This window comes from Heloderma suspectum, chromosome 1, assembly GCF_057233095.1.
Source record: "Heloderma suspectum isolate Gila_16-S chromosome 1, 16-S_ref, whole genome shotgun sequence".
NCBI lineage: Eukaryota > Metazoa > Chordata > Lepidosauria > Squamata > Helodermatidae > Heloderma > Heloderma suspectum.
Window position 1 is genome coordinate 33425288 of NC_139458.1, and position 15609 is coordinate 33440896.

Consider the following 15609-nt stretch of genomic DNA (forward strand, 5'->3'; position numbering starts at 1 on the left):
CAATATCGAAATCAGATTGATTATGTCCTTTGCAGCCAAAGATGGAGAAGCTGAATACAGTCAGTCAAAACAAGACCTGGAGCTGACTGTGGCTCAGATCATGAGCTGCTTCTTGCAAAATTTCGGCTTAAATTGAAGAACGTCGGGAAAACCACTAAACCGTTCAGGTATGACCTCAGTCATATCCCTGATGAATATACAGTGGAGGTGAGGAATAGATTTCAGGGATTAGACCTGATAGACAGAGTGCCTGAGGAACTATGGACGGAGGTCCGTAACATTGTTCAGGAGGCAGCAACGAAATCCGTCCCAAAGAAAAAGAAATGCAAGAAAGCCAAGTGGCTGTCTGATGAGGCTTTACAAGTAGCTCACGAAAGAAGGGAAGCGAAAAGCAAGGGAGAAAGGGGAAGATATAGCCAACTGAATGCAGAGTTCCAGAGAATAGCAAGGAGAGACAAGAAGGCCTTCTTAAATGAACAATGCAAAGAAATCGAGGAAAACAACAGAATGGGGAAGACTAGAGATCTCTTCAAGAAAATTGGAGATCTCAAGGGAACGTTTTGTGCAAAGACGGGCATGATAAAGGACAAAGAAGGCAGGGACCTAACAGAAGCAGATGAGATTAAGAAGAGGTGGCAAGAATATACAGAAGAACTATACAGGAAAGATCTGAATGTCCCTGATAGCCATGATAGTGCGGTCACTGAACTTGAGCCGGACATCCTAGAGAGTGAAGTCAAGTGGGCCTTAGGAAGCATTAGTAACAACAAAGCTAGCGGAGATGACAGTATTCCAGCCGAGCTATTTAAAATCCTAAAAGATGATGCTGTTAAAGTGCTGCATTCAATATGCCAACAAATCTGGAACACTCAACAGTGGCCACAAGACTGGAAAAGGTCAGTTTACATTCCAATTCCAAAGAAGGGCAACGCCAAAGAGTGTTCAAACTACCGCACAATTGCGCTCATTTCACATGCCAGCAAGGTGATGCTCAAAATCCTACAAGCTAGGTTTCAGCAGTATGCGAACCGAGAACTACCGGAAGTACAAGCTGGGTTTAGAAGAGGCAGAGGAACTAGAGATCAAATCGCCAACATTCGCTGCATCATGGAGAAAGCAAGAGAATTCCAGAAAAACGTCTATTTCTGCTTCATTGACTACGCTAAAGCCTTTGATTGTGTGGATCACAACAAACTGTGGCAAATTCTGAAAGTGATGGGAATACCAGACCACCTTACCCGTCTCCTGAGAAACCTGTACGAGGGTCAAGAAGCAACAGTAAGAACCAGACATGGAACAACCGATTGGTTCAAAATTGGGAAAGGAGTACGACAAGGCTGCATATTGTCACCCTGCTTATTTAACTTATATGCAGAGTACATCATGAGAAATGCCGGGTTGGATGAATCACAGGTCGGAATTAAGATTGCCGGGAGAATTATCAACAACCTCCGATATGCAGATGATACCACCCTAATGGCAGAAAGTGAAGAGGATCTCAAGAGCCTCTTGTTGAGGGTGAAAGAGGAGAGTGCAAAAGCTGGTTTGAAACTCAACATTAAAAAAACTAAGATCATGTCATCTGGCCCTATCACTTCCTGGCATATAGAAGGGGAAGAAATGGAAGCAGTGACAGATTTTACTTTCTTGGGCTCCAAGATCACCGCAGACGGTGACTGTAGCCATGAAATTAAAAGACGCTTGCTCCTTGGGAGGAAAGCTATGGCAAACCTAGACAGCATAGTAAGAAGCAGAGACATCACCTTGCCGACAAAGGTCCGTCTAATCAAAGCTATGGTTTTCCCAGTAGTAATGTATGGCTGTGAGAGCTGGACTATAAGGAAGGCTGAGCGCCGAAGAATTGATGCTTTCGAACTGTGGTGCTGGAGAAGACTCTTACGAGTCCCCTGGACTGCAAGGAGGTCAAATCAGTCCATCCTAAAGGAAATCAACCCTGAGTGCTCATTGGAAGGACAGATAATGAAGCTGAAGCTCCAATATTTTGGCCACCTAATGCGAAGAGAAAACTCCCTGGAAAAGACCCTGATGCTGGGAAAGACTGAAGGCAAAAGGAGAAGGGGACGGCAGAGGATGAGATGGCTAGATAGCATCACGGATGCAATGAATATGAACTTGAGCACGCTCCGGGAGACAGCGCAGGACAGGAAGGCCTGGCGTGCTATGGTCCATGGGGTCACGAAGAGTCGGACACGACTGAACGACTGAACAACAACAAGACTTAGTTACAGTCTTCATTTCAATAGGGCATGGGAACTTGGAGAATTTGACTAAAAGGCCAAGGAACACAAGAGATTCCTTCTGTCTCAGCAAATCTTCCTGAACATAATTTGCTTGTTTTTCATTGAAGCATGTGAGTGCTGTTTTGAAGAAAAGAAAATAGAGGTGCCAAATCTGAGAATGTTTGCATAACTCTGAAATACAAGAGTTTGCATTTCACCTCTAAAGCCAATGCAAATACAGAGCTTAGCAGTTTCGTAGAGTTATACGTTTTACCCTGGGGTGTTAGCAGTTATGGATAAGGGCTGTTGTCTTCCCTGGCTTAAAACTAAAACAGGTGCTGTTGATCCTTTTAAAAACATACTCTGTTGCTAGTGTGTCAAGCTTCCTAGCTTTGCTTCTTTTGGTAAAGGTCAATTCATATTTAAATTCTAAATGTTCAGGACAGAAATCAATAGGTCGGGCCTTTAACCACTATTAAAAATCAAGAGGTACAAATGCAGAACACAATCAGTCTGGAGAAGAGTGTGCTGCAGTACTCTCTGGTGCTGTGTTTCCCTTTGCCCAGTACTTCTTGGGTCATAGTGATTCTTCTGGGATTTATGAGCTCAGCAGGGTGATCTGTTGTGAAGCAAACATTTGAGCATTAATGCAACCACACCTAATGAGAGAAAAAGCTGGCTGTTGCTCTGAAAATTGTTCTTTGGAAAATCCTGTTGATAATTGTTGCTTGTGGTCAGGGTTTGAATTATTGGAGAAATATTTGGGATGTGGAAGAAATTTTCGCCTGTGTCAGTTCAGCCAGAGAAACTGGAGAACTTACTAAGTGAGCCAGAGGATGTATGTAGTTATGCAGCATGACTGTTGGCACTGTCGTCTCCCACCACCACCACCACGCACACTCAGCCCCAGTCATAAGGCTCGAAGAGTGTTGTCAGCAATGAGTCATTCTTGTAACTCTGGAGAATAATGGAAAGTGCAGACATGGCTCCTGTAACATGGCAACAATATTGACTTATGGTGTCACCAAACAATAGGCAGCGATATCTATTTCCTCAATTGGACGCATGTTTGATTTCCCCATCCTTCACGAGTGGAAGAGTTAGAGCAAGGTGGGCAAAATCAGAGGGTCCAGGCGCCAATTTCTAACCTACAGTGACTGCACACGCCCAGCCCCAGAATCACCACCGCTGAACTGCTGCCAAATTTTGGTGGCAATTCAGCAAGAGAACACACACACATCCCTCTGCATGTCCTGCTCTTCCTTTGCCCAGTACTTTTGGGTCAATGGTGATGCTTTTGGGATTCCCCTGTGCCAGCTGGGTGTGATGTAATCCTGACATATTAGGATATCTCCTTACGCCCTCCCTTGGGATGATGTCATGGCCTGTATATTGGCAGAAAGAGTTGGAGATCGATGCTTCACGAAGCCTCCTAGTGAATGAGTCCAGCATGGCAGCTTAACTGTTCATGGTACACAGCCCTTATTTTAGCACACTAATGCGTCTGGCAACTGCTGACTTGGGGCGTAGAGCAAAGCTCCGACTCGGGGAGAATAGAGAAAACAGACAGACGTTCTTTGGGTCATGAAAGAATCTACCAGGGAGCAACTGAAAGCCATGGAACCTACCTCCAAATAAATATATCAGCAGCTGTGTTGTGTGCATACTCTTTGGGGCTAAAGTCCCATTGGGTAGTATCTAATGTTAGTCCTACATAGAGTAAACCCATTGAAATGAATGGGACTTAAGTTAGTTGTGACTAGTTTAAGTCTTATTCATTTCAGTGGGTATATTCTATGTAGGACTAACACTGGATACTACCCATTGTGTTCAATGGAGCTTACTCCCAAGTAAGTATGCATGGGATTGCAGCCTTAGGAGAAGGATAGAAATAAAATATACAAAAATTATAGCCCTCTGCTTAATAAAGTGCACTTCTGCGCTCTGCCCCACCTTGAGTGCAATATCTCAGCTCCAGCAGAGGCTGTGCAAAGATGAAGCTCTTCAATCCAGAACAAAACAGAAGAAAAAGATTTTCATAGCTCAGGTTGAAACTCTGTATTATCTCAGAGAATTCTTTTTTCTTTTCTTTTTAAGAATAATTTGGGAAATTTTCAGCCAAACCTGTATTGTTGGTTGGAGCAACAAAATCCTGTGTTTGCAGTCAGAGACAAAATGTTTAAAGTGGAAAGCAAATTGTAATTTTTTTTTAAACCACTGAACATTTCTGAAACAGATAAAAGATTTATATGCACTATGCAATGCAATTGTACTTCTGCCCAGAGGAAGGACTGCTGAAGAGTTCTTAGATTAAATCCAGAGTTCCAAATCCAATTCTGTTCTGCTAAAGCTGATAATTTTTCAACCACCTCTCATAGCTATAAGGGAGAAGGCACCTCTCAGCACCTTCTCCGTTACTAACCTGCTCGGTCACTGAGGTCATCAGAGGGCATGCTCCTGGTGGTTCCACATGGACCTATAGCCTGATTGGAGTCCACCCGGAGAAGAGCCTTCAGTGTGGTGGCCCCCTTTCTTTGGAACTCTCTGCCTCTGGAGGTCAGGCAGGCTCCAACACTGTGTTGCTCTGGCACCGCCTGAAAACAGCTCTATTCCAGGAAGCCTTCCTTAACTGACCAACCACAGTTTTATTAGCATTCTGTTTTTTTAAAAGAGTAATTTTAATATGGTGTTTTCAGGGTTTTTTTTAGCTTTTTACTATTTTACCTCTTATTGCTCTCCACTCCGGAATCTGTTTACATGTGGAGCGGTATATAAATGTTGTAAGTAAATAAATATTTGGTTAAAAACTGCCTTCTGCATGCCTCCTGACTGTCACCTGAGAGGCCCCTAGCCCAGCCATTGGCCAGCGTCTGTGATCTCAGAGAATGTTTACAAACTGTTCAGCAATACAGTATTGGTAATTTACGCAAGTTCATTGAGGGAAGTGGAAGATCAGTTTTGTTGGGGAAAAGACATCAAACATATATGCTGTTACTAGGCGATGGCAGCCACCCCCTACTTGGTGCCCTCAACATGCCATGCCAGAGGCCATGCTGGCTGGGGATGTTGGAAGTTGTAGTCAATGGGTTGGGGAAGGCTCAACCATGGGGAAGGCCAGAGACAATAGTGTTTGAAAAGCGTGCAAGCTGAGGAAGGGGAAGTTGAGTGGCAGTCAGAGGGCCTAGAGTTTGGGTGAATGAAGGGAAAACAGCAGTGGGCAGAGGAGCAGAGGGACAGAAGGTAGATGAGGAAGAGAAGAGAAGGAATGAATGGTAGAAAAAGCACAGAAAGGTTTACTTGCTGCCATTCTTAGAAAGCTGCCTTATACCAGATCAGAATTTGTCCATGTAGCTCAGTATTGTCTGCACTGACTGGCAGTGGCTCTCCGGGGTTTCAGAAAGGGTTCTTTCCCAGCCCTACCTGGGGATTGAACCTGGGACCTTATGCATGCAAAATTTATGCACTACCACTGAGCTATAGTCCCTCCCTCCATGAGGCAGAGATAACCGGTGAAGCTCTTCACATCCCCGCAACCTCTTTGTGCCAAGAAAAAATTTCACATGTTTATTTTCTGTACCTCATGCAGCGATTAAAGCCACAGAGCCCTTTATCTGGGGGGGGGGGGGACACCTTGCAAATTGAAACATGGAGTTGAGGAAAAGACAGGCCAAAGAGAAAGGGTGGCTAAGGAAAGACGGAGCCAGGAACCCCATGCAACCATTCGTTAAGTGTTCAAATGAACATGAGGGAAGGGAATTGGGATTGCAAGCAGCAGCCCTGCCCACTACTCAGTGTGTTCAAAGTCCCATTTGTGCAAGAGCCTATGTGAGTACATCCAAACATTCATGATCCATGTGCTCCATTTTGGAAGAGTATGAACTGCACACAAGAGAGTTTACATATGTTCAGGTGTACTCATGTAAGCTTCTGTGCAAACAGGATCTTGAACACATCTAACACAGGCGCAAAACCTTGGGGCCCAAATCCAGCTCTCTGGGGTCCCGCAGATGGCCAGCTCCCTTTCCCCCCAAACAGGTGGTGTTTTCCTGGCTGTTGTGTAGTTTTTCCACGTTCTAAAAGGTTGAAATGCCTCTTCTAAGGCTTAGTTACTGGCAGTTAAGAGCTTTAAGCTAAAGTATGCTGATACTTTCATCCCTGCCTCCTTTTGCCTTTGGCCTTGCCCACCACTGGAATGCAGCCCACGAGAGCTTCTCCAAAATGGAAGTGGGCCCTTGGGCTGAAAGAGGTTCTGCATCCCTGACAAAGAGGCTGGAGGGTGGACTGGCAGGCATGGCAGGCCCCAGTCTCCCTCACACACATTCATTTGAACACTTCATGGACATCTGCAGAGATAGGATAAAGGGACCGAGAAAAGTAGGTAGGCAAGAGAGCTTGGAGAATGTATCTGAGGGACAGGGTGGGGTGGGGGATAAAGAGATAGGGAAGAATTTGATTCGATTGAATTTGTAACCAGATGTGTACCCAAATCACATGTTCATTTGAACTAGCATGCCAATCTGAAATTGTAGGTCTTATCTTCTCCATTTGCACATATGCCTTCATAATAATTGAAGTTGTTGTAATCATCTGAAAGTGCATTCCACTAGGAATTTATCCTGCTCAGATTCCATGGAAATAAATGAGAACACATTGTTTGCCAAATCCATTGCTTTCTATTGCTGCCTTCACACTTTGTCTGTATTTTAGTTAGGGCTGAAAAAGCAGGTTCAGACCGAGTGAGAAATACACTTAATTGAGGGAAGGCTTGGACCTGTGGTGGTTCTGCACCATATATTTCTGAAATTATTTCAAAAGAAGATTGCAGTCATTGGGAAAGAGGGACTTTTCTATCAAGAGAACACAAAATGGTACTTGCAGTTACAAGTAAAACAAAAATTCTTCCCTAGTACTTCATAACTTTTAAATTGTGTATACAATGTACAAAATTCGCTACACTGTTGGTTTGTTACTCCAAACTGCTACAAAACTAGCTGGTCTAAGAAAAGATATAATTAATTTCCCCTATTGGCCACTGTCCAGCAGAGAATTAAGTAATTCTCTAGCCTTATTCAGGCCTTCTCAAAGTGGTTGAAGTACATGCATGAGGAAGGGGAATGTGCTGGTCTGCCCCCTCCTCGTAGGCTTCCATCACACTGCACTCATGGACGGCAACTTTCTGAAGAGACCACCCTATATCCATGAGGCGCTGCACATGATTGAGAAATGGGAGGCTCCCTCTTCAAAAAGTAACCCTCCACGAGTGCAGGGTGACAGAAACACACGAGGAGGGTGCAGGGCCTGCATGCTCCCTCTCCTCACACGTTTATTTCAGCCACTTTGAGAACACCTGAATAGGGCTTTCATTTGTCTGCAATCTGGGTTTTTGCAAGTCATATCCTCAGCCCGGTGCCAGGAGAAGGATTTCAGGTTCTTATTGTAAGATTTAATTCAATTTTTCCATGTCGTTCATGGCTGATCAAGTGTTGCTGGATGCATTTCTAAGGGTCAGGAACTGTGAAGCAAAGCTGATGTGGTGACATTCTGGATATGCCAAAGAGTCACTGGAGGGCATTCATGAATACTGTATAAGATATATATATATATATATATATATATATATATATATATATTTAAAATGAATCCTCACTGATGTACATTTTAAAAGCTCAAATCTGAAATACTTTTTCTTCAAATGGTGAGTGAATGTCAGAGCAATTTGCCTTCCTTTCTTAGACTGTGAATATTTGGATGGGGTCTTCTCTTTTTACTTACCTTGTAAAGTGTTAGTAGATGATAAATACTGAATAATATTGAAAATATATATTTTTAAATTTGTATTGATGATTACATTTATATCCTGCCTTTTACCTCTTGCAAGGAACCGAAGGTGTCTTACATGGCCCTCGTCTTCTCCATTTTATCCCCACAACAGCCCTGTGAGGTAGGTTAGGCTGAGAGTCAGCAACTGACCCGAAGTCACCCAGCGAGCTTCATGGCCAAGTGGGGCTAGAACCTGGGGCTCCCAAGTCCCCATCCAACACTCTAAGCACTACACCACATTGGCTGATGATGATGATGATGATTAGCTGCCTCAACGGAAAAGGAAGTGATGCTTTTATTGTGAAGTATAATTAGCCCAAATACTAAAAGTTTCTATACATACCTACATAATCTTCTTTTGGAAGGAAGGTTGCTAATACTTTTACTTTAAACGTTTCTCTGCATCTTAGATAGGTGTGCGACACAAGCACGAGGGGAGTGGAGAAGAGGATGAACTCCAGCGCTGCCCCCTTCGCTCCTGATCTCCCTGTGTTGAACGTCTGAAGGAAGGTCTGAAGCAGGGGGGCTGAACCTCTTCAGCCTGAGGTCAAATTCCATTTTGGAGAAGCTCTCAGGGGCCACAGGTTGTGGGCAGGGTCAGAGGTAAAAGGGGCAGGGCCCAAAAACACCAGCATATTTTAACTTAAAGCTCTTACTGGCAGTAACTAAACCTTGGGAGAGGCACTGCAATCTTCTAGAACGGGGAAAAAACTGCAGAGAAGCCAGGAAACCACTAAACGATCAGTGGCCAGGGGAAGGGGCAAGGCCATCTGGCAAACCCTGGAGGGCCAGATTTGGCTTCTAGCTCTGCAGTTCTACACCGCTGCACTGAATGAAGAGAGATGATAACCATGTTCGGAGGATGCAGTTATAACCTTCCACACTTTTGGAAACCCTGCACATTCAGGATTCGGGAACCCACAGAGCGCTGCAATTGTGTCTGTTCAAATGCAGTTACAGCCTTTCCTCAGACCTTCCCTGTCAACATGGGGAAGTCAGACCTGGAGGACATGGAGCTGAAGCAGACATCCCCGTCTCCCCTCCGTGCTTGGTATTTCCAAACACCTGAATAGGGCTACAGAGAGACTTCAAGAGATGCGGTTTTTCTTTTAACTGTGCATTGGCATGCCTAGTGAGATTTTTGTCTCTGGACATCAGGCACATGTCCCCATGCCAATATCACAAACTACTTGTGAAAGTGCCCCCCTCCTCGGTTTTAGAATTGGTTTCCCAGATAATGGGGATGTGCTATTTGGAAAAACACAATCCAGAGGCCCCCAGGCATGTGGAACTAGTTGCATGGTTCTTTGGTATAGTAGCAACAGAGGAGGGTGAGGCGGGGACAAACCCCCCCACCCCCCAGTCATGTAGCTTGCCCTTCACACCCCCTTTGCTGAACCCTCTTGGTTACTTGAAGGAATTTCCCATACAAATCTATATAAGAATACATTAGTGTAATGCTTATTACTTGAGATCTGCCAGACCAATTTTGTTCATTTTTTAAAAATTGAAGCTTGAGCAGTGTAGATGTGCAGAAAATTTTGAAACTTTGAAAAAGTTCAAAGCTTGAACTTTAATAGCAAAACACTATGTTTATTTGCTCTGGTTCAATGCCGCTTTATTTGCTCCGCGCCAGCCAGCGCCTGATCAGACATCACGTGGTTTTGACCTCCATTACCTGCAACTTCCCACTTCCCTTTTTCCTGTTTCTGTTTGGTTTTGGTTTTATTTGTTTTGCTTCACAGGAAGGCTTCACGGAGTGCTGCTAGAGTGGCCAACCAGATGCCTACGGGATGCCCACAAGCCCGCAAGAGGGCAATAGCACCCTCCCACTTTTGTTCCCAATGAGTGGTATTCAGAGGCACACCGCCTATGATCCTGGAGACAGAATATAGCCATCATGACTAGTGGCCATTGATAGCCTTCCTGCATGAATTAGTCTAATCGACTTTTAAAGCCATTGAAGTTGGTGGCAGTGAATCTTCTGGCAGCAAATTCCATTGCTCAACGATATGCTGTGTGAAAACATTCTGTGCACACTTACCTGGGAGTAAGCCCCATTGAACACAATGGGAGTAATTTCTAAGTGAACATGCATAGGATTACATAGGCGAATCCTGGGTTATGCTATGCATGGTATAGAGAATGTGGATTGGGAGACATTCTTCTCCCACTCTCATAATATTAGAACCCGATGGGGTCATCCCATGAAGCTGATGGATGGGAGATTCAGGACAGATAAAAGGAAGGACTTCCTCACACAGCACATAGTTAAATTATGGAATTCACTACCACAAGATGTGGCAATAGCCACCAATTTGGATGGCTTTAAAAGAGGGTTAGAAAATTCTCGGAGGATATGGCTATTAGTGGCTACTAGTCCTGATGGCTATATTCTACCTCCAGTATCAGAGGCAGTATGCCTATGTACACGAGCTGCTGGGGAACATGGGCAGGAGGGCACTGTTGCACTCATATCCTGCTTGTGGTTTCCTGTGGGCAGCTGGTTGGCCACTGTGTGAACAGAATGCTGGACTAGATGGACCCTTGGTCTGATCCAGCCTGGCTCTTCTTATGTTCTTATTAAAAACTCAACTCAGCCATAAAGGTGAGTGGATGAGCCTTGGGCAGGTCATTTTCTCCCTGCCTAGCCTACGTTACAGGGGGCAGGCTGGTAAATATATGTCACCCTGAGTTCCACAGTTAGGATAGATGGGTCTAGTCCTCTGCTATTAACAATTCTGTGAACCGCTCAGAGAGCTTCGGGTATGGGGCGGTATAGAAATATAATAAATGGAATGAAATGAAACAATGCAACTTCCTTTTATAAATTTGGTTTTCAAACAGAACCCCCTGGTGAGATGCGTTAGAATGTGGCTACACACAATAGGAAAACAACCCTTATGAAATAAAGGGAGGGGAAGTTCAGGATGGGGAAGACTGTTCTCTGTCTAAGAAACTGACTCCTCCTTCTCCCCCCAAGGTTCTTATGATAGCAGCCTTAGCTGTGGTTGCAGGCGCTGCCATTTGTGCTAGATAAACCTTTCTTAATCGAGTTTAAGAGCTGGACATAGTGCTGTGCCATTGACTCAGTGGAACAAATGCTGCATGGCTGGGAGCCTCCACCAAGAGGCTCCCAGCCATGTTGAGCCATTTCATTTCTGACCCCCGTAGCAGGGGCCGAAGAAGTTAGGGGATGGGGCTGCAGCTCAGTGGCAGGTCATTTGCTTTGTATGGAGAAGACCCCGGGTTCAAGCCCCAACATAGAACCATAGAATAGTGGGGTTGGAAGGGGCCTGTAAGACCGTCGAGTCCAACATCTCCAGCTAGGAATGGGGAAAGGCTCCTTTCCACACAGGAGATCCCAGGTTCAATCTCCAGGTCGAAAAGAATCCTGTCCGAAACCCTGGAGAACTGCTGCCAATAGGTTTAGTCAACACTGTGCTAGATGGGCCAATGGTCAAAGTAAGGCAGCTTCGTATGAACTAGTGCAAGAGAAGAATCTGTTGGCGGCTGCATGGGGATGTTAGCAGGAAAGCACAGCAGAAGATATTAGCTGGGGGAGCAGGGAACGTGCCATTGGGTATCCTCCCGTCACCTTCTGCACTAAACTGGGAGAATGGAGCTCCTTGGTTCATAAACACATTATCTGCACTAATATATTAGCTGGGGGAGCAGGGAACGTGCCGTTGGGTATCCTCCGTCACCTTCCGCACTAAACTGGGAGAATGGAGCTCCTTGGTTCATAAACACATTATCTGCACTAATATATTAGCTGGGGGAGCAGGGAACGTGCCGTTGGGTATCCTCCGTCACCTTCCGCACTAAACTGGGTGAATGGAGCTCCTTGGTTCATAAACACGTTATTTCGTAGGACCCTACTGAGTGTGTGTTGTTGTTTTTGCCTTATCTTTTGCAGCTCCTCCCCCTCCCATTTGCGCCCCTGGAGAGACCTGGTGGCCAGGCCCGGTTATAATTATTGCAGCATGCTGCACCACACCAGTGTTCCTCTTTCTAGTTTTCATCATTTGCTACAAAGCCATAAAAAGGTAAGACTGTGTGAGTGTATCAGAGCTGCAAAATAAGCTGTTTTATGGGTGTACTACTGTTTCGATATTGGGCTGTTACGGATTCTACAAATCCCTAAAAAGGAAGACAGTCAAAGGAACTAAACCAAAGTCCTCCAGTGACTGAGAACCAGTGGCAGTGTGCCGCCTTTTCCAGCATCCCCTGCTCTCTCCTTCCTTCCTGGCCCATACACCCCTGCAGCAGTCCTGCTTTAGTGCCCCACTGTTTGCTCTTCTGCCACTCCCACAGCAGGCTCATCCCCCTTGTTCAACCCGATCCATCCCCCGAGAGAGCTTCATACAACTGTATCCACGGACCTGCCAGGTCAGGTACTACTTCCACCACGTGACGACATAACCAGGGCCACCACTGGCACCAGAAGCCCTACAGCATGTGGGAGGGGCCTACTGTGTGGCTTCTGAAGCACGTGGCTCCTAAAGCTTAACATTTGGCTCCTTCCCAACCCCAGCTTCAACCATTCAGAAACCAAGTTGATTCTGGCATGAGGAGGACAGCTGCAGCATGGACCCCTCTCATACAGCCCAGGGCTTCTCATCTTATATAACAGTGGAGCAATTCTGCAGTGGCACCCATGCGTCTGGGGTAGTGTAAGAACTGGGCCTTAAAACTTGCTCATTACTAGCAAGTCACTCGGAGAGCTTCGGCTAATGAGCAGTATAGAAATGTAATAAATAAATAAAATAAAGCCAGAATTCTCAGCAATTGTGACTTACCATTTTTGTGCAAATGTGGCCATTGTGCATATGTGCAGTTTGCAGCAGCATTCAGTTACTTCCTTTCATTTGCATCTTCGCCTCCCCCTCCCTGCAATAGTGTTGCAATTTTTTTTTATTTTTTTTTATTTATTTATTGCATTTATATCCTGCCTTTTTTCCTCCAAGGAACTCAAGGCAGCGTACATGATCCTCCTCCTTCCTCCATTTTATCCTCAAAACAACAACCTTGTGAGGTAGGTTGGGCTGAGAGTCTGTGACTGGCCCAAAGTCACCCAGTGAGCTTCCATGGCCGAGTGGGGACTAGAACCCAGATCTCCCGACTCCCAGTCCAGCACTCTAGCCACTACACCACACTGGCTCTCAATATTGTTGCAAAAAAAAAAGCAATCTTGGTATGCTTGCATATACAGTTGTAACAAGATTCTTTTTGTATGGTGTTTTACCAATGCACAAGAACATATGCATGCATCAGTAAAATGCCACACAAAAAGCATCTTAATACAATCAGGATAACATCAAGATTTCTTTCTTTCTTTGTTTTTTCTCTCTCTCTTTTTTTCTTTCTTTTGTTCTCTCTCTCTCTCTCTCTCTCTTTCTTTCTTTCTTTCTTTCTTTCTTTCTTTCTTTCTTTCTGTTAGCTACCTGTTTTTTAAGCCATGAAAGTTATTGTGTAATAGTGTCTCAGTTTCATCCAACAATGTGAGACAGATCCTACCCTGTGGGTGCATTTTTTATTGCAGAATTTACACAGAAGTAGGCCTACAGTGTAGTCCTCTAGGAGATTGTCACCTTCATGGTAGCAAACGATGCTCCCAAATTTCAGCCACTTACTACTTACAGTTTTCTTTCTGTACACAAAAGCACCTGTGGGGAAAATATCTCCAAAACATCTGTGGAGATTCCTAACCAATGGAATAGATTGGGGTAAAAATATTCCAACAGAAACGGATCCAGTAAAGCAGATTTTAGTACCATACAGTTTTCTTCCTGAAAAACAAGAAGAGCCTAGGACCAAAAATACCACAAGAAATCTATTACTTTGTGCCATTAAGAGTGCAATCCTATGTATGTTTAGACAGAAAAAACGTCCTACAACTCCCAGCATTTCCTAGCCAGCATGTCTGGCTGGGGGATGCTGGGAGTTGTAGGATGTTTTTCTGTCTTAACATGCATAGGATTGTGCCGTAAGGTGCTTTTTTTGTCTCAGTCAATGGAAAGTATTGGGATTTTTAAAAGTCCCATTGGATTAAAAAAAAAGTATTGCCTCAAGATACAAGTAAGCAGAGTTATTCAATGTGAATGTGACTTGGGGATAATAAATGATCCCAATAGTCATTCATGTCAGTTTCTTTGTTTGTGTTCATGAATGTTTTAAAAAGTGCTTTGGTGCAAATTACGTGACTTGGTTTTAAAAATTGATGAATTGTGCTCAGAATTGCCCATTTCCCACCCAAGGGCTAAATGGAAAGTCAACTGCAATTTCGCAAGTAGCCAAAAGTTGAAGAGCAATGACTGGTTAGCTCTAGGAGCCACCAGTCTGGAAACACTCACAGTGAATGCCCAAAGTGCAAAGACTGTAAACAACACAAGAAAATGCAGTCAATCCCACACACATCTGGCGAATGTCCAAAATTGGGGAGTTACACTAGTGAATGCTAACAGTGACTATTCAGTTATTGGGTTGTATCTAATGTTAATCCTACTAGAGTAGACCCATTGGAATGAATGGGACTTAAGTTAGACTAACAATACAACCCATTGTCCACATTCACTGGCCTACTTCTGTGTTTTTGGACATTCATCAGATGAGTACAGGATTTAGAGAAGGAAGAACTGAGGATTAAACACGGCTCAGCTAAATACCAGTTAGCTTCCATCTTTTGAAGGGCTAGGTGCACTGGCTAAAATCTATTGGGAAGATCTTCCATGTGAGCCACTATAAAATAGTTGAGATGTAACCCCAAACTATGGTTTGAAAGAAGCTGCCAAACCAGAATCTGAAACCATGGTTTGAAGCAGGTTTGCGAACCCCTCTCTGGGCAAATAGAACTACTGAACCATGATTTGGGATGTTGCCCACCCTCAGAGCTTCTGTTCGGGATAGCTTCCAGGGATTCTCAGGGAAGGCAGGGGAAGAGGGAAGCCATACAAACCTTGTTTGTACAGCTGGAACACAAATAAAGTTTGGAGTCTAAATTGCCATCGGTGCAAGCCACAGTTTGGCATGTTGTTATGAACCAGTCCACAGCGAGGCTCTTGTGCAGCTTCCATTCATATCAGTGACGCTTGCGTAAGAGAACTTCTGGGTGGATTGTGCCTATTACAAACAAATGCTGAAGTGTGAACAGCTTAGTTAGGGATGGATGTCTATAAATGGGAAGCTCACCGAGTGAAATCAAGTTGGGGTTAGTTTTTTGTTCTGTTCTGTTGTGTTGTTGTTTTTTGCCCTGAGTAGAGCATTTCACTGTTCCTCTACATCCTTTCAATAACGGCTTTGCTAAGTGGATACTTGGGGCTATTGGCAACATCCTGCAATCATTTTCATGCACCTTTTAAAAGAGACATTTATTGATAAAAATGCAAGGGGGTGAGATAAAATAACATTGCTGTGAAAGGAGGCTGCTTTTTCTACACAGCAAATAATGTGATATTGTTGAACAGCTTTGCTTTTGAATTGTATGAGAAGCTCCCACTCAGTTTCACTTTAGCAGTTTTTAAGAGAGATGGGCAGAGGAGAAACAAAA

At 44.3% G+C, this 15609-nt stretch overlaps 1 protein-coding gene across 4 annotated transcripts in view; it reads left to right on the forward strand.

Moving 5' to 3' along the window:
• The window catches only part of PRIMA1 (proline rich membrane anchor 1), an 80633-nt gene that overhangs the window by 49604 nt on the left and 15420 nt on the right, over nucleotides 1–15609 (forward strand). For 3 of the 4 annotated variants that reach the window (XM_084840189.1, XM_084840213.1, XM_084840206.1), the window contains exon 4: nucleotides 11980–12109. In XM_084840189.1, the coding sequence (XP_084696315.1) occupies nucleotides 11980–12109 (130 nt within the window). Of the gene's footprint in view, nucleotides 1–11979; nucleotides 12110–13030; nucleotides 13099–15609 lie in introns of all 4 variants that reach the window. The other variant, XM_084840197.1, reaches the window with a different exon arrangement.